This window comes from Cryptotermes secundus, unplaced genomic scaffold (assembly GCF_002891405.2).
Source record: "Cryptotermes secundus unplaced genomic scaffold, Csec_1.0 scaffold831, whole genome shotgun sequence".
In the NCBI taxonomy this organism is placed as follows: domain Eukaryota; kingdom Metazoa; phylum Arthropoda; class Insecta; order Blattodea; family Kalotermitidae; genus Cryptotermes; species Cryptotermes secundus.
In genome coordinates this window covers 179593-207447 of record NW_019744130.1, presented here as the reverse complement: position 1 = coordinate 207447, position 27855 = coordinate 179593, and the positions used below count along the sequence as shown (strand labels likewise).

At 37.6% G+C, this 27855-nt stretch overlaps 1 protein-coding gene across 1 annotated transcript in view; it reads right to left on the bottom strand.

The window, feature by feature from the left end:
* Window positions 1-5050: 5050 nt before the first annotated feature.
* The window catches only part of LOC111874544 (fanconi-associated nuclease 1), a gene marked incomplete at its 5' end in the record, with an annotated part of 40118 nt that continues 17313 nt past the window's right edge, over window positions 5051-27855 (bottom strand). The window contains 6 exon segments of the mRNA XM_033755490.1: window positions 5051-6258; window positions 8657-8768; window positions 11512-11634; window positions 19073-19368; window positions 20116-20234; window positions 25185-25381. Of these exon segments, the coding sequence (XP_033611381.1) occupies window positions 6197-6258; window positions 8657-8768; window positions 11512-11634; window positions 19073-19368; window positions 20116-20234; window positions 25185-25381 (909 nt within the window).

The following is a 27855-nucleotide window of genomic DNA, read 5'->3' as shown; positions in this document are numbered from 1 at the left end:
TTAGCCATGCCATACCGGGCAAATCACATACACACACCCATCCCAAACTAGAATGAAATACATAGTGAATGAAGGCTACGAGTTGATTGAATTAAGTACATTAATTCCTTTTCGACTATTAATGTGAAACGTGCTACATTACAGTAAATTTCCTTGTATAATATCAAAGGGATGTTGAGTAAGACTACTTAAAGTGACACATCCATTTATTAAACCTACACAACTGCACTGGCAAAAGATGCTATTTTACTTAAACGAATTCGACATACTTACAGCGATAGCACGTAAAGGATCCTACAACTCATGAGCCATTGACATTAATGACCCAACCTTCCTTTACGAAAAGTCACAGCATGGACACTGTCGAACGCTGTCGAACTTGATCGCTGTCTATTGAACTCGCAGCAGTTAAAATCACGACTGACAGTACTTTCCCTACTGCACTCAGAAACATGGATTATTTAGTCTCTCGTTCATGCACATGAACATCTTATTAAAACTTACAAAAACACCCTCACCTACCCCAACACATAAACAACAATAATAATAACACGGGTAATCGATGTGACAGGCTGGAAATAAAGCGGAAGTGGCTTAATATGTTGTGGTATATACACTGCCATCTATGTTTCTGTGTTGAAACTCCATACATATCCAAAGCACATTCGTAATTCCACTTGTCACCACCAACGCGTAGAGGCAGTATTTATCTACGAGCACTTGTCAGTTTTGAGACCCTGACGGCATTGGAGTTCGCGCCATATCCTTTTTCCAGGACTAGTATTCAAGCCTGTTCTAATGTTCATTTGATTTAAAACAGTCACCATCATCTTCTACTGAGTCTTCCCACTTCCCTCTGTCCTCTCCAAGTGTACATATATTTTACTGACTTGAAAGGATTCTGACGATGGTGTATACTGTACTCCTTTTGGCTTATTTTGGACTTCACCCATCGTCTGGTATGTAAGAGACAAAAAAACCACGACGTTTCGGAGACAGAGCCAGTCTCCGAAACGTCGTGGTTTTTTGTCTTTTACATACCAGACGATGGGTGAAGTCCAAAATAAGCCAAAAGAAATATATTTTATTATTTTGCATCTTATTCACACTTGCAAAGACTGAATTAAGTGTGAATACCAAGACAAGTCTTCAATTATACATCATGAGGAAGTAGAAAAATTGGCCACCCAAGAAAAGTTTAAAAACCTAAAGCTCAAATTTGCTATTCCCCAAGTGAAAATGATTGGCCACACGTAATTACATGGAATTTGAATCGAACCTAACAATTTTCTTAGAAGCAGTTCGTTAACAACATGTTTTCATGACATAGAGAATAATTTCACAAAGAACTAAACTAAATATTCTACAATTTAATTTGCTGGATCAATATTGAATGTGAAACTTCTTGTCCTGCTCTTAATTGGTATTCTACAGTGTCACTTTTTATATTACTTCTGTGACATGTTTTGACCTTATAAGATCATCATGTAAAGAGATGCTTTTGTGTAGCTACTCTGCTGCCTTACTTTTTCTAGTTCATTGTTCTAAAACTTTGCCAAATTAGTTCCAATTACTGCTGAATTTTGTTGAAATATATCATAACGCGCAGCACCGTTGCTATGCAATGATCGCGAGAACATGCTTTCCATCTAAGTGGGGACAAGTAGGGGTTGTGTTTTAAGAGACACCCTGAAAAAAGGGACTGTATATCAAATGAATGAATGGCCTGCTTACTATTATATTCTTTTTCACTTTGATCTTCATAATATCATCCTTCACTACAATTATCTCATTGGCTGCAATGGCCCAAAAGTCAATCCAGTCATTCCACTAACCAAACAAGCAACAGACAATTTGTGACTGTAGGTGCAAGTAACCCGCTACAAGAAGAGGTTGCCTTTGTGCACAAGATTAAGAAAGACTAAAATTAAGGGATGTAAGAGAGGGAAAGGTAGCAACAAACAATATTCTGTTGAGTCTGTACCAATGTAAGATGTGATAGTGGAAATTTTACTTTTAAACATGAAATATCTCCTTTCAAATGCACTGCATTTCCTTGCTGCAGTGGATCATGACATTTGCTTCTTCATTTCTGTTTCTGTTGCTGTAACAAAACTCATATAAATTGACAAGAAAAATAGCACATAATTAGAATGATGAAAATTGTTTGCATTATCTATTTTAACAGCATGCAATGAAGCTGTCAACTACATTCAAGATACCAAAAGAAGTTTCAACTAATAAAAACAAATATTAATGTGCAGCTGATAGAAACAATAAAAAAACTATTCAATGGCTTTTACTCATACTTTTTGAGCTCAAACAAAAAACTCCGTGGCTTTATTCTGAAAACAAACTATACCAACTGAGAGTCTGCCGCTTGCCAGTGAAGTTAGTGCCAACTTTAGCAGATAGAGGGTACTGTGTGGTCAGCACAACGAATCCCCATGGCCATTAATTTCGGTTTTCTAGACTGGCATTTTTGAGATCACATCACACATATGCTTGGAAAATGTATTATGCAAACAGAAATACATCCAGCTTTATCTGTAACAATTACATACATGTATAAGATCCAATAAATAACCAGACTGTGCACTGGATCATGAATCTAAGAGTCACTGGCTCAGTTTATTTTGCAGTTCTTTAATGACACAACAATGGAAAGACTGTTGTAGTAAGCTAAATAACTGGCAAAAATAGTGACTGGTCCAATATGGATCCAGAAATGAACCCTGACATTACTGAGGATAAGAAACACAAAACATCGAAACGAAAATCAAAAGTATATGCATTTATTTCTTTCACATCAAATTAATTAATTATTACAAATATGTTCCTCAAATCAAATAAGCATTTTATCTCTAAGTCTTGGGACATTTATGGCAGCATTTGTTGAAAACCACCAAATCTATGGCCACATCCTGAATTATCAAAATGCACCTTCCTTTACAGTGTTTACAGTAAAGCAATTCTTGGTCAAAAAACAAATACCAGAGTTAGAATGTATACTATACTCACCTAACACTGTTGCATATTACTTTTTCATCTACCTGAAACTAAAAAATGTTGTTGAAAGTGTCTTACTTAGATGACTTGACATTCAAAGCAATGAGAAAAGTCTTCAAAAGACTTTTACTAAATCATTTCCAGCAGTGTCCTTAGTCATAGCAGAGATACTGGAATGCATATATGCAGTCAAAAGCTGTTAATCTGAATGTGATCACACTCACTAAGGAGAGTGACAATGTAAAATATTTTGTTCTACAGAATCAACCCAGTTGTTTAAATGTCAGGCTATGTATATATTCAGGCTACATAACAGGACTAGTATCACTGGTAAACAAAGAGAGGATAAGAATACAGCAGAAAAGTTTTAGCTCAGCATCCTAGATACTGTACATACAAAAAGCAGACATGCACTTAGGATACACATACAGCAATAATGGTGGAAACAATACAATTCTAAGTAAGTTTTGAGGTTTTCACGGCGATGACAATGAAGAAAGTCGTCTTCTGGGTTTAGGCACCGTGTATTCTTCGTTTTGGCCGACGTTTCGGAGTAACATAGCGCCTCCATCTTCAGAGCAGTTGAATAGCTGTGCTACTGCTCTCCGCATTCCAAGCCATTCAACTGCTCTGAAGATGGAGGCGCTACGTTCCTCCGAAACGTCGGCCAAAACGAAGAATACACAGTGCCTAAACCCAGAAGACGACTTTCTTCAATAGAATTCTAAGTTTGCAAAATTATGTAGGTACTGAACTTAATTAAAAAAAAATTGCATTTATTGAAAAAACACGACTTTTCAATTATTGATAAGATGCTAATCACTTACATTTCCAAAAGGATTAAGAATTAATACATGTTTAAATGTTTAAGGCTACAACTGCCAGATATACTTTCTTTTTGTAATATAAGGCCTATAATTTACCAAAACAAAATGGCACTATATTTTCAGCCCTACCTTACATCTATTTCAATCTCGAGTATGAAAATAAAATAAAAAATAATGTTTTGGGTACTTAAGTGTTAAAGGGTGACCCAAGAAACATTAAAATTTTAAGATAATTTCTTGGTGACAGTGTCAAGTCTAGGTGCTGGTACTGCCACTGTGAAAAACGCTGAAAAGATTCCACTGTCCATTCAGAGAGTCGGTGCAAACAGAAGACAAAGGATCTGGAGAACATAGCTTTTAAGCATTTGAAAGTCAACCAGAAGTGCAAATCTGTCATTCCAGCATGAGGAATGCATATGGAAAATGGAGAAGAAATGTGGGTATCAGGCAAACTGTGTAACAAGAAACACCACATGACATCATTTGGAGTCTTACTTGGCTGAATTTATGCGGTGGAGTCTACTTAACAGCAATAATCCTTTCAACGCCAATTCTGACATGATCTAACAACAATGGTAATTAAAAAGTGAGGTGTAATTTTCTTTCCAGAATAAATCTTGTAAATAAATCACTGAAATTGTCTAGAGAATACTTGGGCCACCCATTATCATATTTTGACATAACTTTTTTACAAATATAATCAAAGGTGAAAAAGGTACAAAACTTCCTTTCCTATGCATAAAATTCTGACACAAACAGCATGTTTTTACAGCCCTTGTGCTAGATTTTACAGCTCTAAATTGACTCTGAAAGACACGTATGTTTTCCTTATCAAAACACATTCTTTTCATTTTAAAATACATATTTAAATCAATCATTACATACACGCCTTGTGAAAGTACTGTCCTGAATTCTTTACAGTTAACACAGAAAGGCAGCAGTTATCACAAGCAAATATAGCAACATCGGTATTTCAAAGCATAGTACAAAATTGGCAGATCTAGGCTAGAATCCTAAGAACCTGTACATGCTCTTGAAACAAGTTCCTCCTCATAATGTAGGTATTATGATATATGTCTGTGTAGGTTTCCTATATAAAACAAATTCTAATTTTGTTCTGTTGTGGTGTACTGTGACAACCTCTGTGGTCTAGTGGTCAGAGTTCCTGGCTACAGATCCAGAGGTCCCAGGTTCGATTAACGGCGCTACCAGATTTTCTGAGAAGTAGTGGGTCTGGAGCAGGGTCCACTCAGCCTCATGAGGATAACTGAGGAGCTACTTGAATGGAGAAAAGTATCAGCTCCGGTCTAGGAGAGATGTCTTTAGCTGATCACGTGACACCCTCTATCCACTAGAGTTGGTACTAACTTCGCCAACAAGCTGCGGTCACTCAGCCGGTATAGTTCGCTTGCAGACTAAAGTCACGGAGTTTGTTTGTTTGTGGTGTATTGTAAGAACCAGAAAATTAATGGAGTCATGTTGTTGTGGAAAAGAAACAGAGAAAATTACAGATCTTTTCAAAGAAATGCAAATAAAAATAGCATTCTGAACAAGAAACACAATACAAAACATGGTCAAATCCCATCCACAAAAAGACATTTATGAAAAAAAACGGTGTGTACCAAATGAAACGTATATTAGAATCTGAAAAAAAACAACTGTACACATGCATGCACACACATGCATACACACAAAAGGAAAGCAAGGCAGAGTATCTATTTAAAAGGTTGAGGCATGCCATACCAGCAGTGGCAAAAGCTCCCACCTGAGTGGCTGCAAATGGTCAGAACATTGAACTGAAGGCATCTAATGTAAACGTGTTCAGGTCTCTTCACTCATAAAAGCTTTAACGTTTTGCTTTGAATCTGTTGTATGTATTGTGTGCCTTGTATGCCACAGCATTTCTCACCTTAGCTGTCGCTCTGGTAGGATGGAGAAGTTGGTAGATTCACTACTCAACTGAGTGTCCCAAAACTGTGCTTTCATGCATGCCTCACCAACAAAGAGTAAGGGAAAATGAACATACAGTTGTATTTCCATATGGAGTGACTTCTGAACTACAACCTGCCACTGTGTGACCCTTACTTACCAAAGCATATAATGACAGAACACCTGTTCTAACCATGGGCTGCTAATGTCAGTCAGCAGAGACTATACTAGTATCTATACGATACTAGTGATCTTTTCTTTTTCATCAAATTAAATCTAACCACATGTGCCCTACCCATCACTTACAACTGATCTTTGGTTCACACACTATTCCCTTGAATTGCAATTTCTCCTGACAACAGTACTGATATGATAATCACACACAGTCTTCCTCATCATCTGCACTGGTTTTCCTAATATAAGCATGAAAATCACACATCTTCACCGGCAGGTACATCTTTAATTTTTCTTTTCAGCATCCTTGCACCTGTTGCTATAACAAAATCAGATATAAGTACAACTGTTAATTTAGCAAGTATAAGGTTTTATTTGTAAACTTTCCTTACTGCCTCTCCTTCCTATATTAGAGGCTAATTTCTAAAAGTAAGAAGTACAGTGGAACCTCGCTTAATGAGCACCTCTCATAATGAGTAATTCGCATAACGAGCAAAACAAATTGTAAAAAAATGACTCGCTTAACAAGCGACGTTTTGCATAACGAGTGACGGGAGGGGAAGTCCCAGATTGTGCGCTTGCTACATCAGTCTGTGTTTAGCACTCGTTCCGCTAGCATCTTAGTGTTGCCTGTGATCACACATTTTTCCAAACTTGTGTTCAGACATATTATTTGTGATTTTTTTTTTGTGCAAAGTTTAATAACCCTTGCAAAAATGTCCCCGAAGAAAAAGCCGCAAAAATACAGCCATAAGACAATAAAAATAACTGCAGAAATGATACATAAAATCATTGAAAAGCGAGAATGAGGTGTGAGCGTGGCTGATCTAGCACGCACATACAATCGGTCTACATCAACGAATTTGCACGATTTGGAGTTGCATTGTGTTTCACAGCAAGAAGTAGTGGAGGAGAGTGTGTCAGAGGAGGAGGAGGAGGTAACAGCAAAGCAACAATCTTCTGGCGTAATAAGAGAAATGCTGAAAGCATGGGAAACTGTTACATCATACATTGAAAAGCATCACCTAATAAGGCAGTGGCTATGCGCGCTACGAATTTATTTAATGATAATGCTGTGTCGCATTTTCACCAAATTTTGAAGCATCGGCAAAACCAAATGTCTCTAGACAGTTTTCTAGTAAAAAAGAATTAGATATGTATCATAAATAATAAACTAATCATTTCGATTTTTTTTCCGCAAATTGAATTTGCATTCCAGGTTGGTTCATTCCGCATAGAAGAAAAGATGAAGATGATTCACGCTCCTTAACAATGTATATATAATTTTCTTTGAATAAACGTTATGCATAAAATTTTTTGAGTACTTTTTTCCGCATGGAATGCATTATCGTATTTTACATTAATTTATATGGGAAAAATTGTTTCGCTTAACAAGTATTTCGCATTACGAGTAAGATTCTGGAATGAATTATGCTCGTTAAGCGAGGTTCCACTGTACAATACTTTATGCATGTCCCAGACACTTTTAAATTGTTGTGTTGATCGCTATAAATATGCTGTCTTGAATGACACACATGATAATGCAACATGCAGAGACTTTCAGATAGATTAGCCAAAGTAGTAGGAAAATAATGCCAATGTTGGTCAACTAAAAGATCATAACTGTTTAATCCTTACCTTCAATTCTCACACAAGGGGCACATAAAATCTTGAGACATAAGCAATGAGGTCACAACTAAATGCAAGATCACAAAAAGTTTGCTATCTCTTGTCCTCTCTGGCAAAACCACGATCATTCATGATCACCATGTATTGACCATTTCTTGGATTATTTAATGACATCGTTTCAATTGTAAATATTATAAAGTGTTGAATGAAATTAAATTATTATGAATGGCAAACAGGTCAAGATTTGAAAGGTTGAACTAGTGGATTATATGAAAGATATAATCCTCCTATTTTCCTGTGAATATTCAGGAAAGGCTGTCAGGATAGCCAGTAACCAAATTAAAACACAAACCAGGAATCTCCTGAATAAAGGTCTGAGATACAACTACACCAACAGCCTAGGAACATGTAAAGGTTTAAGTAAATGAGAAGTACCATTCCACTGTCTGGAGAGGACCTTACACACAGATAATGTAGCCCAAAGAAGTATTTGCAAGTCACTCTCAAATTTTCCAGTAATCAACGAGCTGATGATGAAGATCATGGTAATATGCAATTTTCACCAGATCTAACACTTTCTTAGCATTGCTCATGAAGTCAGAATTCAGAAAACAAAATTTATGCTCAGGAGTTCTATCTTCTGGGATATAATGCCATGTAGTCTGGTAAAAGGCAACTGATACTTTTCAGGAAAATGTCACTACCATCTTCCTGCTTGAACAGTAAGCTAAGCAACAAACTCGCATGATGCATGGTGCATTCTGAGGTGTACTTATTGCCTGCTCCATGCTGATTTCTTGCTTGGCTTTGTCTTCAAGCATATGTTCCTCCAAAATGTTGGCTCATTTTCACCTGACTTCAAGGCAGTATGCAGTTCTCCATAATGCAGCAAGCACAGCTCTGCTTGTTGCCTGCTTCATGCTGTTTTCTTGCTTGGCTTACTCATAGACCCTGAAGATAGTGGGGATACATTCCTCAAAAACGTCAATGGATATTCAACAGAATACACAACATATCTCAAAAAGCAGGACTCTTGATAGTCACTGCTGTTGGAATCAGAAAACCAACAAGTTTAATATTCTACTTACTTTCTACAAAACATACTTCTGCCTTTGCATTGCAGCTGGTGAGGTAGTTAAGCCACATATGTTGTGCAATGGATAATCGGTCACCTGGACCCTTCACTTCCACAAATTTATACTATAAAGAAAACAGGAGACAATATAGTTCAGACAGAAAAAAAATCCTGGTGAAGAAAACAAAATAATTGACCCTGGTTTCTGTGAAGGATGGACCCATACATAAAATTGTAGAGAATGTATCTATTCTTTAATTATTTTCAGATGCCATAAAATAAAAAATACTCTGAGAGGAAATTGCACTGTTATTTTCCATTTTAATGAAAAACTATCTTATAAAAGTTGGATATTTTCAAGGGCTCTGTTCTCTTATTATGAGTAACTGTAATGATCCTGTAGCTAGTGTTTCTCCCTTTGCATGATATCATGTAGGAGATAATGAGTTTGAGTTTTAAAACAGCCATATACAAAAGACAAATCCATCCTCTCGTCACAGAGGGTGCCCCAAAAAAACAAGACCATAACTGTCAAACAGTAATAAATATCTGATCATGAGCCCCAGATGAGGCTAAACACCAAGACTTACTGACTGACTGACAGTGAGTAGCAATGTGACTTGGACTGTGATTCAGACTTTGAGCTGTAGTCATGAGTTGTCAGCAGTCCAGTTGAGAGAATGTGAAGTAGTTGGTTGGTGAGTGAAAAAGCTAAGTTGAGGGTTGGCAGTTGAGTCGAGCTCTGCAAGGAAGGCTGAGAAGAGAGACCCTATAGTTGACAGTTGACAAGAGTTCAGTTGCAGGATATTCACCAGACAGTAATGATAAGAGCGGGGAAGCTGAAGAAGCTCCACTGTGTTAGAAGCAGTTGCTATGAAACGGCTAGTGGAGACTGTAATAGACTGAAGACACTAGTCTGTGTGTGTGTGTTGGTGATCTGAAAAATGTAGTTCAAGTGGTGTATATATATGGTCAGTAAATCCATTATCCAATCCATACCCTCTCTATAGTCACACACCCCAAAAACATGACATTCTGGTGTCAGAAACAGATGGATTGGACACTGTATTGGCTCTTGGATCACTGTATTGTCAGTCTATAAAAATGGAACAAATGATGGAACCAATAACAGAAAGCCTGCTAGCCATCATAGAAGAGTTTGAGGTCAAGATGATGGCCAAGATGGATGTCTGGCTAGCAGAAATGTGGGCATGTTGAGAAGAGATGACAGCCTGCCAAGAAGTGACAGAGGCCTGTCTGGAGAGTAAGAAGCCAACAACACTAAAGGCAGAATCCAAAGTGGAGCATGAGATCCTAAGGAAGAGGCTGCAATGGAAACTTTTACAGTGCTAAAGAAGTGGTATGGGAACCGCCATCTAGCCGTAAGGTGCCGCAGTCAGCTGAAGAACTGGACCCAGGGCAATGGTGGGTCCCATAAGAAGTTGGACGCTGCCTGAAGAAAGATGACCTGCCATGCAATTCCTGCATAGCATAAAGGATAAGGCAATGACATGGCTGTACAAGGAACCCAGAAATGAAGGACGTTCAGGACTAGACGCCAGGAGAAACCAGAAAACATCACTGGAATAAGGAACTGAGGCTCAAGACAGCGATTTCATTTGGGAAACTGAACAACACTCAACAAGACCTTCAGAAAGACCACAGAGATGGAGGTCGCAAAGCAAACAGTCCAACTTCCATTAGACTGCAGAAAATGACAGCCAGGACATTGTGGAGGGGTTAGCCCCCTCCAAAACGAAAGAAGAGAATGCAAAAAGAGTAAGAAACAGAACTGTTGGTATACCAGCCACTATAGGTAGTTCTGCCTACAATGATCAGAGGAACATGAAGGTGATACACCTGGACTGTCACCTTATCAGGGAGCTGCTTGGGATGAGCAGTGGGACCAGCTGGAGAGCAAACACAGTGCAAACTGAGTCACAGAGACGAAGGTGAGGCCAAGCACGGACGTCGCAAGCACAACTCTCAGAAAAGAAGAAATGGCAGTACGCCTGTAGGCTATTCAGGAGAAATAGCCTTAAGGACAGAGCATTGTAGCATATAGACACACTGCTTGGCAGAGACCTCGAAACGGATGGGCACAGCCATTGCTATGCAATAGGCGGATAAATAAACACCCATTTCTAAGCAACGGCTAGGCAAACACATTCTCTTGGAAACAATATCCAGTCTATTGCTAGGATGTTGCCATGATAACAATAGGACTGTTGGAGGCTGTGATTTCTGTTGGGTTCACCCCATGGTTATATAACAAGGACACCAGCCAAGCTGTAGGCAGCAGCTGTCAGCAGTACAGTTGAGTGAATTGACGTGAAGTAGTCGATTGGTGAGTGAGAGAGTTCACTTGAGGGCTGGCAGTTGAGTCGAGCTCTGCAAGGAAGGCTGAGAACTTGATAGTTGCCAAGAGTTCAGTTGTGACATACTTGCTGGGTAGTAACAACGTGAGAGCGGGAAGCTGAAGAATCTTCACTGCAAGAAGCCATTGCTAAGAAACGGCTAGTGGAGACTGTAATAGACTGAGGACACTAGTCTGTGTCAGTGATCTGTAAAGTGTAGTTTCAAGTGATGTATATAAGTGGTCAATAAATCCAGTATCCAATCCATACCCCATCTATAGTCACACACACAAACATGTGACAATATTTTACAACATATTGTTTCATACAGAATTTACTGATAGATTTATAATCCTCCACCATCAATATATTAATTTCAAGTGTATTACTAAAATGGATCAAAAGTTATCACAAAATCCAAACTATTTTCCTAACAAATGAAAAATATGTATTAAAAACTTTCTAGGAACTTAACAAGTTTTCAATGTGGAGAAAATTTTATTCATCTCACCTTAAAAGTGACTGGATTCCATACCAGGAGGTCGGGGAAACCACTGCAAAATACTCGGTAGTTTTTTACTAGTCTTTCTAGTATTTTGGACAATACTTGCACACCTATACAATTAATCAGGTCCTGAAATGAACAATAAAAAGAAATTTACTCTGCTAAAGTCATTTGTCTGTAACTATGCAAAAAGTATGAGACAAGAAACACAAATAATATATTAGTATACATAAAATACATTAATTATTTTCATTAAGATTTCATTTTGCTGTGCTGTAGCAGATACATTTTAGATCTAAAAGTGTAATTCCCCTCATAATGCACACATCTGCGTGTATCAAGGTGAATTAAAACAGCCCAGCAGCCACACTCCAATCTGGAGTACGCATATTTCTGAAATATTTTTAAATTTTACATGCTTATTTGGCCTGCACGTTCATTTATTGCGCATACAATTCTTATGGCGCAACAACTAAAATCTCTTATTAAATGTGTAATCCCACCATTTAAATCCTGAATAGGACATATGTATGAAATAAGCTGAACTGCTTCAATTAAACAATTTTCTGTTTTTACTTTTCAGTTGGCTTCTATATCCCATCACCATCACTACACAATGTTTATATCTTCAATAAACATTATGTAAATTAATTCACATGTTTACTTACATTATCTTTTCAACAAAATTAACTAAGAGTACCAAACTCAATTACAGTACAATTTATAAATTGAGACTTAACTAAAATATTAATGTAATTAATATATGTTGTGTTTGTTAAAAATAATTAGTCAATATCAGTTAATATTAATTAAAAGTCTTGTATAAATATGTGAATATAATGAATAATAATAATAATAATAATAAAGTCAAAGCTACTTGGAATATTATAAAATCGAACGTAGGAAGAAATATCAATGAGCAAGTTATAGATAACATGGATGAAAACAATAAAGAACTCTCTTCTAAAATTAATGCTGAAAAATTCAATGAATATTTTATAAAAATGGCTGTTAATATCTCTGAAAAGATTAAAAATAAAAATAAGTTAAATACAAACAATACGAACTACTCTCCATACAACTTGGCTCAGCTTTATAATCTTAAGTACAATAATATCAATTTACATAACACTTCTACCGGTGAGATTTTAAAAATTATAAAGAACTTTGCTTGGAAAAATTCACAGGGTTTCGACGAAATTCCTTTGAAGCTTTTAAAAATCAGTGCACCATTTATTGCTTCTCCTTTATGCTATATAATAAATAAGTCTTTATCTACAGGGATTTTTCCTGACAATGAAATATTCAATTATTGTCCCACTACATAAAAAAGGTGCTTTAAATAATGTAGCAAATTTCAGACCAATCTCTTTATTACCTTCCTTTTCTAAAATCTTTGAAAAAGTTATCTACAAGAGACTACTTATGCATTTTCAAGCCAATAACATCCTTACTAACGATCAATTCGGATTCAGAAATAAATTATCAACTACCAATGCTATATTTAAACTTACTATTATCATCTTGTCTACTTTAAATAATAAAAAGAAGTGTGGCGGCATATTTTTCGACCTAGAAAAAGCCTTTGATTGTGTGGACCATACAATTTTGTTATCTAAATTAAAATATTATGGAATAAAAGGTAGGATGCATTTATTGTTAGAATCGTACCTTACTAATAGATATCAGAGAGTAAAATTTAATAACATATTCTCTAAATGGGGAAAAATTACCAAAGGTGTTCCACAGGGATCGATTCTGGGTCCACTTTTGTTTTTGGTCTATATTAATGACTTACCTTCATTTATCAAGCGCTTTGGCCCTCATAATACCTCAATAATTTTATTCGCTGATGATACAAGTGTATTAACAAATGATTTCAACTTCATGAATCTAGAAAACAAACTTTCGATTGTATTAAAATTAATGAACGAATGGTTTCATTCTAATATGCTTTCGCTGAATCTTGACAAAACTTGCTGTATGAAATTCTCTGCAAAACAGGGTTACCTCGAGCATCTAAATATTACCTATGGTAATAATAATTTACGTGAACAAAATGATGTAAAATTTCTAGGACTGATGCTGGATAACCTATTAACGTGGAAAAAACACACTGAATCAATTATAATGAAACTGAATACAGCCTGTTAGATTATTAGATGATCTAAACAATTTCTAAATATTGATACCCTCAAAATGATTTTGCCTATTTTATTCTATAATGTCTTATGGCTTGATTTTCTGGGGGAATTCATATCACAGTATGCGCATTTTTAGATTTCAAAAAAGAGTTATTAGAATTATGGTTGGTGTAGGTTATAAAGATCCTTGTAGGAAGATATTTTCTTCGCTTAAAATATTACCTCTGCCCTCTCTATATATTTTTTTGTTTTAATGTTTGTAGTTAACAATTGGGGAATGTTTACTAAAAATTCGGATGCATATTCGATTACGACTAGAAACATTTCTAATCTTTATCTTACATCTGCTAAATTATCGATTTTTCAGAAAGGTACTCAATTTATCAGAATTAAGATATTTTATAATCTCCCAATTAACATAAAACAGCTGTATGGCAATATCAACCTTTTTTAAGGCGACATTACTTCAATTTCTTTATCTTCACTCATTTTATAGCATTGATGAATTTTTTAAATATAAAATATAATAATCTTCCTACTGAATCCAATTGATAAATCCACCTATATAAATACTTCAGTTGTTTACCATAATTTTAAATATGTTAAAATTTATTACTCATTTATGCAGATATAAGCATGTAATATGACCCCATTTGAATTTATTTGTTAGGTTGTTAATTTTGTGACACTTATATATTATATATTGCATGAGGGTATTTTCCCAGACAGATTAAAATATGCTACAATTATGCCAATATACAAAAAAGGTAATAAAAATATAGAATCAAGTTACAGACCTATATCCATATTGACATCTATTAGTAAGATTTTTGAAAAGGTAATGCATAGTAGATTGTTAAAACATTTGAATGATAATAGTATATTAAATAAATAACAATTTGGATTTAGAGAAAAGCAAGGGACTGAAAATGCAATTTATAGACTTATCTCTGGAATACTAGACTCTTTAAATAAAAAAATGCAAGTCTCTGGGATCTTCTGTGACTTAGAAAAGGCTTTCGATTGTGTTAGCCATGATATATTATTGGATAAATTGAGGTATTATGGAATAAAAGACAAACATTACGACCTATATAAGTCATATCTATTGGATAGAAAACAGAGAACTGCTATTTCCAATGGGACAAACAGTAATAAAGTATACTCACAATGGGTTAAAGTAACTAATAGTGTCCTGCAAGGGTCGACACTAGGACCACTGTTGTTTATAATATATACAAATGACTTGCCCAAGATTCTAGAAACTAAGAGTATTCCAGTTCTATTTGCCGATGATGCCAGTTTCTTAATCTCTCAAGACAATCCAATAAAACTTAAAAATACAATAAATGAAGTATATAGAATATTGGAGGACTGGTTTAAACAAAATTTAATGTCACTGAATTTATTGAAAACATATTATATAAACTTCACTGCAAAACATAATTTAGATAGAGAAATGGGAGGCATAGGAACGATTTTATTAAACACAAATTACATTAAATTTCTTGGGCTGACTATCCAAAATGATATAACTTGGGATAGACATATAGATGAGATAATAAAGAAATTAAACACAGCTTGTTATATGATAAGAAATGTAAAACCAGTGGTGTCTGTAAAAACATTAAAAAGTATTTATTATGCATACTTCCATTCTATTATGACATATGGGGTAATGTTTTGGGGTAACTCAACACAAGCTGAAAGAGTTTTTAAGAGACAAAAGAGAGTTATAAGAGTAATAAATGGATGTGGTTTCAGAGAGTCATGCAGAGAACTGTTTAAGAATATGAATATATTCCCTTTAAGAACACAGTATATATAATCTCTTCTGATGTTTGTAGTAAAAAACAAATAAATATTTGATACAAATAGGGAGTACTATGATATAAACACTAGACATAATATTGACATACATATGAGCCAGGTAAATTTGGCAAAATATGGTAATGGGGTAACTCACATGGCCGTAAGGATCTACAGTGCACTACCTAATAAAATTAAAGTAACTTCTAACAATATAAATAAGTTCAAAAACAATTTAAAGGAATTTCTTTATTTTAATTCTTTTTATACACTTGATGAATATTTTAAGCGATAATGATTTTTACAACTATATAAGTGTATAAGATGTTGAGTAACACAATAAATTAATAATCATCATGAATATGAGATAATCATACTTATAATTGAATGTTTTTATAGGTTGGATTTGTTCTATATGTTAAACCTATATGACTAAAATATTCTGTTACTTTGACAGAAGTTTTGATCTTAAAATTTTATTTTAAATGACAATTTTAGTGTATTGTACTAGAAAGTAGTTGTATGTGATGTGACAAACTTGTCATATACAATAGGTCTTTTTAACAATTGCTTGATAGCATTGACAAGATAAAATAAACTGTTTGGATGATATGGCTTGCCAATATGTGTGGAGTGGCATGTTGTGGGTTTGACAGTGGTTTTCCCGCCACCTGTGTGTGTTGTCCTGACAGCTTGGGCTGTCTGTGTGAGGCCTGATTATATGTATTGTAACGTGTTGCTGGTTACTGAAGACGCTGTTCGGATTGTTAACTGGTTTATTCAACAACCTACAAGAAACGGCTACAATTAATTATTACACAGTTGTGGGGTTTCACACTTTATAACCCTAATCGCATTAATCTGTTTACACTGTTGCGGGGTTTCACGATTTATAACCCTATTCGCAAATCAGTTCACTCTGTCTTCAGTAGTCTACACGTTTACAGTAGGGGAGCTATGTATCACTGTATCACCCACTCCCAATTACACAATCGCACACACGTCCGGTTCTTCTTTCCGCGACGGCTGCTATACTCCAACTGTAGTCCGCTGACTGGAGAACTGTTGATAACACACTCGCTCGTAGGCTTGCTCGGAATTAACTCGGAACTGTCTTCGGCGATGGCCACGTTACAACTCAACTCCGCAGGCAGCGCAGCTCTCTTATATAGGGGCTGTGTGTGCCTGTTACATGCCACGTCACAGTAGGAAGTGGTGCCGCGTCACCGTGTTGCGTCACCGCGCGTTGCGCGTTACATCACCTGGGGAGAGTGACGGGGCGGGGACTCGCCTATTACCATAGTAACGCAAGCGCTACGTTACCACCACGTACCGCTGGGGAGGTGGGTGTCCTCCGTTGCACAACATGTCACAGTATTATTGGACTGGGGACGAGTGATGTGTGGTCATCATGAAATTGTAATTTTGTATTTTTATAAATGTAATGTTTTTATATCTTTGATTTGTTATATATGTTTAAGCTATATGACCAAAATATTCTGTTACCTTTGATGGAAACTTTTATCTAAACTTTTAATGTATTATACTAGAGAGAAATTGTTTTATGATGTAAACATACATTGTCTTATTTTATAAGTTTTCTTGACAATTGCTTAAGAGTATTAGCAAGATAAATTGACACAATTCTGTATCTAAGGCTTTTGCCTATTATAGATGTAATGGAATAAGGAAGAAATAATAATAATAATAATAATAAGTATGACACATACATTTTCATGTTTATCTGTAAGTATCAAATAAATATTTCGTTTTTTAATTTTAACTATACTACAATGATGTGTACACAACTTAGACTTGTTTCTTATTTGTGTTCTTACATTTTGATAAATTAACTTATTTCAAATGATTTCATATTAAGGTATGATTGTTGGAGTTTCTTGTGAGGTTCTTATTAATGACTAGTATATGTTTATTTTCATTTTATTGCTTTTATTGACAAATGTGTTTTACATGTATTATATTCGTATTTTCTACTGTTTATTTTGACAATCTGCTTGTTTGTAAAGCAATGATTTTTTATCTGTCTGTTCCTACATCCGATAGTTGTTCTCACAACCTTGTACAGATCTTATGGAATATAATAAAGTGAACAGTGAATAGTGATGGCCCTATTTTCTACTGTTTAATACAAATGATTGCCTTTACATGTTTTGGTCACTACTAGTCACCATAGGAAGGAACAGCCAGCACTACACAGAAATCTTTACACGCATGATAAACATAGGTTTCATAGAAAAATAAGGCAATAGGAAGGCAATATGGATTAACTTCTTTGACAATGTTTACAACACTGAAGAACAGAAAATACAGCACATACTAAGCCCAAGCAAATTAACACTGTTCCTTCTTTTCATGAGCACATATTGGTAAAGTTTGTTTCACAGCCTCAGTTTATAACAGTATGACAAACATAACAAGATGAAACCAGTGCTACCCATGCAATATCAGTCACTCTGGAGCTACAGATCATATGGATTTATTTTCATTATGAGGGTGACATCAAAAATTTGTTTGATTAGATTAGAAAATTAAACAGTTATATGTTCTGGCTACAGGCTAAATGGCCAGGAGGTTGCCAGATGCACATTATAGGAACTGGAATAAGGGACAGACATTTTCCAACCATTTTTAGATATCAAGATTATCCATTATAACAAGCATTTTTAGGAATAAGGTCTAAAATATATGTTTCATGAAAATGAAATATGAATGTTGCATGTCCTAAGTGGCACTGACATCCTGATGTCTGGAAATCCAATGGGTGCAGGAACTATCCCTAGACCTTACCATTGCCAACAGCCATACTGACTGTCTATGTTAACACTATGGTACCATTTATTACCTGAAATTTATGTCTCAATCACCTGATCATGATGCTCAATGTGATACTACGAGGTACTTACTTATGGAGCTGAGCCCTTCTTGAGGAGAAGCCAAATCTGCAGCAACTCAAGAATTTCCCAGCATTTTATGGAACCCAAAGGTTCATATCATGTTCACAAGAGCCCTCCACTGGTCCCTATCCTGAGCCACATCAATCCAATCCATACCAACCCATCCTATCTCTCTAAGGCCCCCCATACACACAGTTTGGCCTTCTGATCGACCTTACAGACAAAACTTTCACAGTTTACCCCCTCTCTTTCCTTCCCCATACACGCGCAGGTAAACCGGCAGGCTTCATGCCACAATCACGGTCTTCCAGCCTAAGTCACACATGTCATGTGCTACGGTCCTGCAGATAGAACTGACAGGTTTCCCACAGGCCAACAGTCCAAATGATTGGCCGGTCAGATGGCCGCACCACACACATCAGTTTTGCCTTTCAGTCTTCAACTGTGCAGGCCGAACTGGAGGCCAAACTGTGTGTGTATGGGGGCCCTAAGATCCATTTTAATATTGTCCACACACACCTATGCCTTGATCTTCCCAGTGGTTTCTTTCCTTCTGGCTTTCCCACCAATATCCTATATGCATTCATCTTCTCCCCATTTGTGCTACATGCCCTGCCCACCTCATCCTCCTTGACTTTATCATTCTAATTATACTTGGAGAAGAGTACTAGAGGTACTAAAACTGTTTATTTCACTTACAACAATCTGCTGCAGGTTCTGAAATCTTTGCCAGTTGACAACAGATTCCTTTCCTTCATGTTCTTTGAAAATTTTCTCCATATAATCTTTCACACATTTCATATCCCAATGGCACAAATCTTGAAGTCTCTCATCTATTTTTTCTTTCCTATTTCTGTAAAATTCCACTGATCTCAAATCCAAAGGTTCTCGTTGATAAGAACTTCGAAATACATCTGCAACAGGCTGTTCATATATAACATCCCAAAATATCAGCCCAAAGAGACTATTTACAGCACTTCCTTCATCGTGTATACCTATAATAAAAAACAGAAAAGAAATTAATAAAGATATCACAATAAAAATAAGAAAGCCAGGTAAATCAAGTAAACAGGAAAAAAAATGTAAAAAGATATTACAATTAAAATAAGAAAGCCAGGTAAATGAAGTTATGTTAATACAGTATACCTTTCACAATAGTATAGGTGCAAAAAATTAGTACTGTAAATTATGTGCCTTCATAAGCTCTATGTAGACAATGGACTGAACACAACAAGATTTAAAGATTATTGAATTCTGGGTTCTCACTGTGATGATTAGAAAGGGGTCATATCCTGGGATCAAATTTCACATAATACAATAAAAGTCCTGACATTTCTCCGGAACTAACAGCTGCAATCTTTTGCATCAAGGAGTAAGCCAAACAACAACCAGCAAGAAGCATGTGGTAAGCAGAGACCCCGAATATGAAGGCAGTACATTCTTCTGAAATGCTAGTGGCCATCTACTGGACTCAATGGTATGTCATCCCAGCAGATAATACTCTTTATAACACTGTTCCCTCACAAAAGTGTGTCAGTCTTTACAACTGCTCATGCACATTACCATCTTACAAGGGAATCAACAGTATTAAAATTTATATGGCCTACACTAACGAAACATGGCATAAATTTAAGGACCACTGAAAGACCCCCAATCTGGTACAGGAAACTCTGAACCCAATGTTTTTTATTTATTGTTATTTTATAACATCATGTCAAATATTTGCTGGAAAGTATATTTACCTACTATATAACCTTCAGATTTATAATGGGATATGGCATATTCTTCCACTGATGAGTATGTAATTTCTTGTTTATCTGCATTCTCCTGGATATACACCTGCTTTCTCCCAGGAGCATTTCTGAAAAGTATGATATATACAGACATCTCTGGTAGGGTCCAACAAAATATGTTATTATTATTATTATTATTATTATTATTTAGAGAGGGTGGGTTTCCCCATGCACCGCGACCAGTTTGATCTATTGTGCTTCCCTCTATGATATTCTACCAGTCTCTATACCCTACCGATAAATGGTGCGTACCATCAGTCCCGCCGAGCAAGCGAGTTCGGCCACTTGCTTAGCGGTGTCTATAATGCTTCCCCCATCTATCAGAGGCCTTAGAGACTATTGTTGGGCAGTAAACATACTGGAATTTGGCTCAGTGATCCCCTTTGGGGATATGAGGTTCTTTTACGTGCCGTAAAGTTACGACACGGGACACACAGCTTAAAGTCCCTCCTGGAGGACTTGTTCCCTGAATTTTTCCGCCCTTAAAGATTTGACAACCTCCGCCGGGTATTTGAACCTGCGTACCACGAGTCATGAGGTGGGAACGTTACCTCTAGACTACGGAGGCCGCTAACAAAATATGTTACAATACAGTGCTGATACACAGTAACTTTGATTTGTTTAACAATAAATAGTTTTATTCTAAAATAAATGTATATATAAATTTCAGTTTACTTATCACTGCATCAGGATAGACACATTCATGGTTTATTAATGATGCTGTTTCAAATGCAGATGCTGTACATGCCGAATTACATCAGATATCCATGGCAGTGAGGCAGGAAGTATTTAGAAATGTGGTCATGACTTACCTCAAAGCAGCCATAGCATTACACACTTGATATGCAGAAAAGATAAATGAAATTTCAGACAGAAAGCAGGCAACCTGACTGAATTCAGCATGGATACCTCTCAAACACAAGTCTACAGCATCACTGTTATACCATTCTGCTAGGTAAGTTTGACCCAGCACTCAATTTCAAGTACTGATAGAGTATGCACCATCTGCACAGATCAAACTCTATTGAAAATTGTTCAGAAAGATGTTTCAGAGACAAATCCTGGATGACCATTACATAATTTTCCAAACACGCTTCTCCAACTTTTAGGTCCACGACACCCTTCATTATTGTTCATAGATTTACTTATCCTTTAATTCACAATTTTTATTTTCATTTTGCATGCTACATCTTCATCCTAGAATGGAGTGACATAGTTGCCTGACATTCCACTTTTTATTTGTCCGACCTCGCTTAACATAAGGGAACAAAAACTGTTCTGGTGCAGAAGGAGAGCACAAGTTCCCACAGGCTTCTTTTGAGTGCTGCACATAAGAAACCTCCACACAGTGTTCAACGTCTTGTCCTTATGTTTCCTGCAGACTGAATTTATTGTGAAACTTGAGCTTTCAAGTTTCTGTCTGTCTTACATTGAAGCCGTTCCGTTTTCGCATGCATTACAGCCACCATCTTCAGAAGAATGTGAGGCAGGAGAAGAAAATTATCTTATACACATGTCTTGCAGTCCCAGGGAATCCACTGAATTGTACAATACTCCCACAACTTCAACTGTGAAGATGAACACAAATTGAGCAAGACTGGCTTCACATCTTTTATCCGCTTGTCTCTTCTTAACTACATGACCCCCTCCCCCACTGGACAGCACAGTGTTTCACAACCCCACCAGTACTGCAACTGCCATGGTGAAACATGGGAACAGCTTCAATATAAGACGTAGCAAAACCCTGAACAACGAAGTCACATAATGTTAAACTTGTCTTTTACAGGCTAAATTCATCATTTTCTTAGGCAACTCCTTTTATGGTCCACATCATAAGTTTAGGCAGCTCAAACTAATAACCAGTAATCAAATATAGATGGAAATGTTACTGCCTCGGCTTGGTTAAAAACTTGCATGACAATGATTTAAAATCAGAAAAAGATTTAGACGAGTTTTCTTCCAGCAGAAGAATCATCACTGGCAGAAATTCGACTATTCGCTTCGCGATCTTCATGCTGACAATCTCGTAGAAAGTCTTCTTACAAGTTCTTCTTCCTCCTAGGTGCGATCGCTGTCCTGATCTGTAAGCTCCAATGGCGTCCTTGGTTGGCACCTTTTTCTTCTGGCATAGCGGCCATCTGCCGCCTATGTTCTATATTCCCGTTCTTCTTTTCCAGGTTTCTTGTTCAGCATTGTCTTCCTTTTGTCCCATATGCCTATGTCCTTCACAGCGTGTAATCTTTATTCCGGTCGCGGTCATTTCCTTCTGCGGTCCACAATTTTTTTGGGGTCGAAATTTCCTTGAAGATGTTCCTCTTGCGCCATGCCACTGTTGCATGGCGGGACATCTTCCTGCTGGTTCACTTCTGCCCTGCCACTTACACACAGCGAAGGCCAGTCTTCTTCAGCACTCATCCTTTCCTTTGGTCCGTTTCTTCATATTTCACTGGTTTCGGTCCCTACGCCTTTTCTTCTTCGGTTCTCCGAATGGCATTACTTCGGCGTCCTCTACGGGGACCTCTCGTTCTGCCGCCTCAGGTTTCCTGTCCAGTGAGGTCGGCTGTTCTTCTTCTAGACGTTCCTCCATCTCTTGGCAGGCCATCATCTTTTTTCGGGTAATCGACATCATTTCTTTTTCAGGTTCTCCAACTGGTATCACTATGGCGTCTTCTATGGGGACCTCTTCTTCTTGTGCCGCCGCAGGTTTCGTGTCCACTGAGGCCAGCTTCTCCTCTTCTAGATGCGCCTCCGTCATTTCTCGGCAGGCCATCGTCTCTTCCTATATTTCCTCCACGTGGCTGGTGCCTATTTTTTCTCGCATGGTTTTCATCCTTGCTTTGATTGCTTCGTTTCTGCGATCAACTCTTCTCGCATGGTGGCCATCTTTTCTCGCCAGGCTTTCAACCTGTCGTCAGCCATTTTCTTGGCAGCTTCTCTCTTGGCCCTCAATTCTTTCCGCAGGAGTTCCATTATCTGCTGTGAGTCCATTTTGTGACAGTATTAATAGTCGATGCAACGACTTGGGAGTGAGCAAAACGCGCACCACACCCCTGCACCCACTGTCAGATGGCATGGTGGAGCGCTACATTAAAACCTTTGAGGAGCACTTGCAGGTCGTCGCATCCCACCAGAGGGACTGGGATGAGAGGTTACGCCTCTTACTCCTACCTTACAGGGCATCCACTCATGACACTACGGGCTTGACCCCTGCTAGACTAATGTTTGGACAAGAATTTCGACTGCCCTGCGACCTGCTTTTTGGAGTACTCCCAGACAAGGAACTACCCACAACCGATTATGCAGCAGACTTGGTGGATCATCTACACGACATCCACAATTATGCCCGACAACACCTCAAACTCGCCAGTGACCGGATGAAAACTCGGTATGATAAACTGGCCAACTCCACAGGTTACCACGAAGGTGACACAGTTTGGTTCTATTGCCCAACCCACAGGAAAGGGAAATCGCCGAAACTTCAATCCTCGTGGGAAGGTCCTTACATAGTAGTAACCCAGATAAATGATGTGGTATACAGAATCCAGAAGAACCCTAGGGCGAGGATGTTGGTAGTACACCTTGACCGGCTCGTGCCTTATCATGGAGCTGCTCGAGACAAGCAACCATAATAAGGGGGAAGATGTAGCAGTTGGAGAACGGGAAACGGGAAGAAAAGAAACACCGAGCCAGACGAGAAGAAGACACTGCAAGTATAGCCTTAGAAAGAAAAGACCAGTGATGGACTATTAGGCTGTTCAGGATGAACAGCCTTAAGAAGGGAGCAGTGTGACATGTCTAACCGTTGCTGGGCAACAGGAGGTGGATCGAGTTACCACGAAGACCGACCCTTGATAAACGGTCGGTTGCCAGGTTACACATCAGTAAGGAAAGCGGTGTTCCTCCATGCCATGCCGAGTAGAGCCGAAGTGAGCTCAGCTGAGCGGAGCCGAGCCGAAGCACGCTGGTTGCTACACAGCAATAAACAACTCTTGGCAGTATTGCCCAGCAACACCTGTAAACATGGCGATTAGGCAAACAGGGAAGCGAGGCTTTTTCGTTGTCTGGCTGAGGGTTTATAAGAGAACTGCGCTGCCTAAGGAGTCAGTTGAATTGTAGCAGTCGCCGAGTGCAGTTGTAGCAAGTGAATCGTGAAGACGAAGAAGATTAGATTAGAGGCAATAGTGTGAGAAGGTATTGGGAGTGTGTAATACAGTGACACTGGTATAGCTCCCATACTGAACTGTGAATACGTGTACACTACTGAGGACAGAGTGAATAGATTATAGTGTAGGGTTTATAAATTGGGTAAACCCGCAACTGTGTTATAAATAATTGTAACTACGATTTGTAGGTTGTTAAATAAACCAATTAACAATCTGAACGGCGTCTTTAGAGACAAAACACGTTACAATACATATTTCAGTCTGGTGGTGGTAATTACTGAACAGCTGGTGGCATGCGAAATTTCATATGAAGATATATAATAAACACACCTATTAATATCTATATGAAATAATGTTTGTCAAATTCTGGGGTTACATCTGGCAAATTTACTGCAGATGAAATCTATACTTGTGACTATGTAATAACTTTTCCACCAAAAGAAAATACTGCACATTACTGATGATGATGATGATGATGATGATGATGATGACCTGTAATATAATTTCAAGCAATAAAAGATTCAGACTTAACTAGGATTTGACTATATGATCATCTGTGCATGAATCTAGCATGTTAAACCATGAGCTACACTGCAAAGCATTACTGAGTTATAAATTTACATGATGTAAGTATGACAATAACACAAATTTTGTAACACCAGAAGTCTCTTCAAAAAAATAAATAAATAAAAAATATTACCGAGTTCTTCTTGGAACTCACTGTTTTCTGTGTTTATGCAAATTAAAACCATGAATACATAAACTCGGATGCTATAGTTGGTGAAACTGAATATAAATAAAAAATTGAGGCCATCTGAAATCTGCAACTGAAAAGGAAGTGCTGCATTAACTTACATCTGCAACGATTTTGCCTTTATTGTTACAGATGGTGGCTCTCTCAGTGGTTGTTTTATATTTTCCACAAGCTTCAGTTTCATTTCTCTATTGATTCCTCTTCTGCGTAATAGAAGAGTACCACGAGAGGAAAGTGTCTGCTGATCAACGTCACTCAGGTGGTTATCTTTCATTGCTTCAATTACTGCTGCAGCTGCCTGAAAAATAAAAGTAATACTGCACCCACAGACATCCATAATGCACAGTCTCCACACTCACAATTGTTCAGTCATTCATAGACATTAAATTAACAGCAAAGGATAAGTCTCATCAACGTCAAGGAAGTTCAATATATTTTATTCTTGCAGTCTGTACTGTCCAAATTATCATCAACAACCAGTATTATCAACCTTACTTATGAGGGGCGTTCAAGTTCTAAGGTCTCCGATTTTTTTCTCAGGACTGGAAGCAGATAGACACATGCAGTTTAGTTTAAAATACGTGTGCACTCTTTGTGAATGCGTGACAGAAATGGCAGCACTCTACGGCACACAGAACTCTAGTGGCAGCGCGAGAGTGAGGAGTGTTTTTGACACTTAAAATGGCGACGTTTTCGTTACAAGAACAGCGAGTAATCGTTCGTTTTCTCCACTTGCGTGGTGCGACACCCATTGATATTCATCGCCAGTTGAGTGAGACGTGTGGTGATGGCGTCATGAATGTGAAAAATGTGCGTTCGTGGGTGCGACAGTTCAAAGAAGGCGTGTGACAACGAACCAAAACAATCTCAGCCTCGCACCAGCCGGTCTGACAACATGGTCGAGCGAGTTGAGAAAGTTGTTTTGGAGGATCGCCGATTGAGTGTGGTAAACATCGCCTCCAAAGTTGGAATTTCCGTGGGATCTGTGCACAAAATCCTGCATGAAGACCTACAAATGCAGAGTGTCCTCCAGGTGGGTTCCACAAATTCTGGTGGATGACCACAAGGCTGCACACATGGCAATTTGCCAGGCGATGTTGACACGTGATGAAGGCATGAATGGGACTTTCTTTTCATCAACTGTAACAATGGATGAGGCATGGATGCCGTTTTTCAATCCGATATTGCATCAGCAATTTTCCAGTGGTCAAAACAGACTCCTACAGAAGCGTTCGCAGCGGCCATGGAATCATGGCGTCGACGTTGTGAAAAATGTGTATGGCTGCAGGAAGATTACGTTGAAAAGTGACAGAAGTTTCAAATTTTTTGTATGATTATTGTGTGAGAAAAAAATCGGAGACCTTAGAACTTGAACACACAACGTACTTACTTGCTTCTTGAGGAGAAGCCAAATCTGCAGCTACTCAAGAATTTCCCAGCATTTTATGGAACATGAAGGTTCATTGCCGTCTTCACAAGAGCCCTCCACTGGTCCCTATCCTGAGCCAGATCAATCCAATCCATACCATCCCATCCTATCTCCCTATGATCCATTTAACATTGTCCACCCACCTACGCCTTGGTCTTCCCACCAGTCTCTTTCTTTCTGACTTTCTCACCAATATCGTATATCAGTGGTTGTCAAACTGTGGGGAGCGACCCCCTGGGGGGGGGCGAAGGGCTTGAAAGGGGGGCGCAGCATACTTTCCTACAGATAAAAATTAAAACTGCCCTAAATCAATTAGAAAAGTAACAAAAAATAAAAATACATATAGAAAAACTTTTAATGAGTACAGGCTTTAATTATCATGAATTTCAAAATAACTAATAATTATTCTCTTTACCGGCAATTATAAAATGCGTATGCCAGAGACAGCGTTGATAGTTCGGCAGCAGCCACATCCTCTGAAATCCTCTGAAGTCTAGACTTTTTAAAATGCTGTGTGAGGAAATGGGTGCCGAACACACTGCTCTGTTGTTTTTTAGTGATGCTCAATAGCTTTCAAGAGGCAAGGTATTAAAGAGAATGTTTAAGCTGAGGCATGAGGTGTTCTGATTTTTAAATGGGGAAAATCACTCACTGGCAGACAGTTTCAGCAACAAGGATTTTTTATTGAAAATGGCTTACCTCACAGATACATTTGAGAAACTAAATATCTTCAACACTTCACTTCAAGGGAATGAGGCAGCTGTACTATATTGGAATGACAAAGTGAAGGCATTCATGAAAAAGTTAGAGCTCTGGAGAAACAGTATGGAAAGTGACATGCTACACATATTCCCTACTTTGGTGTCAATGGTACAAGACACTGATAATCCAGTGCTTCCAATGGACATAAAAAGCTGCCTACTTGATCATCTCATAATGTTGAAAGTTCATTTCAAAAAATACTTTTGCAATGATTTTGATAAATTTAATTGGATTAAAAATCCATTCGAAAATGCTCCTGGGCCATCATCTCTGAATGCAAATGAGCAAGAACAACGCATCGATCTCACTAGCGATATTTCATTAAAAAGTAAATTTAAGGAATTGTCTTTGATGGAAATCTGGATAAATATTGGCAAGGAATTCCCAACTTTGAGCCAAAAAGCACTGAAGATCCTGACTCCTTTGGCAACAACTTAGTTATGCGAGACGGGCTTTTCTGCTTTGGCAGCTATAAAGTCAAAGTATCATTCAAGGCTAAATATTGCTAAAGAAGTTAGAGTAGCCATTTCTGATATTACGCCACGTTTTGATAAACTTTATTCTCAAAAGCAGGCCCATCC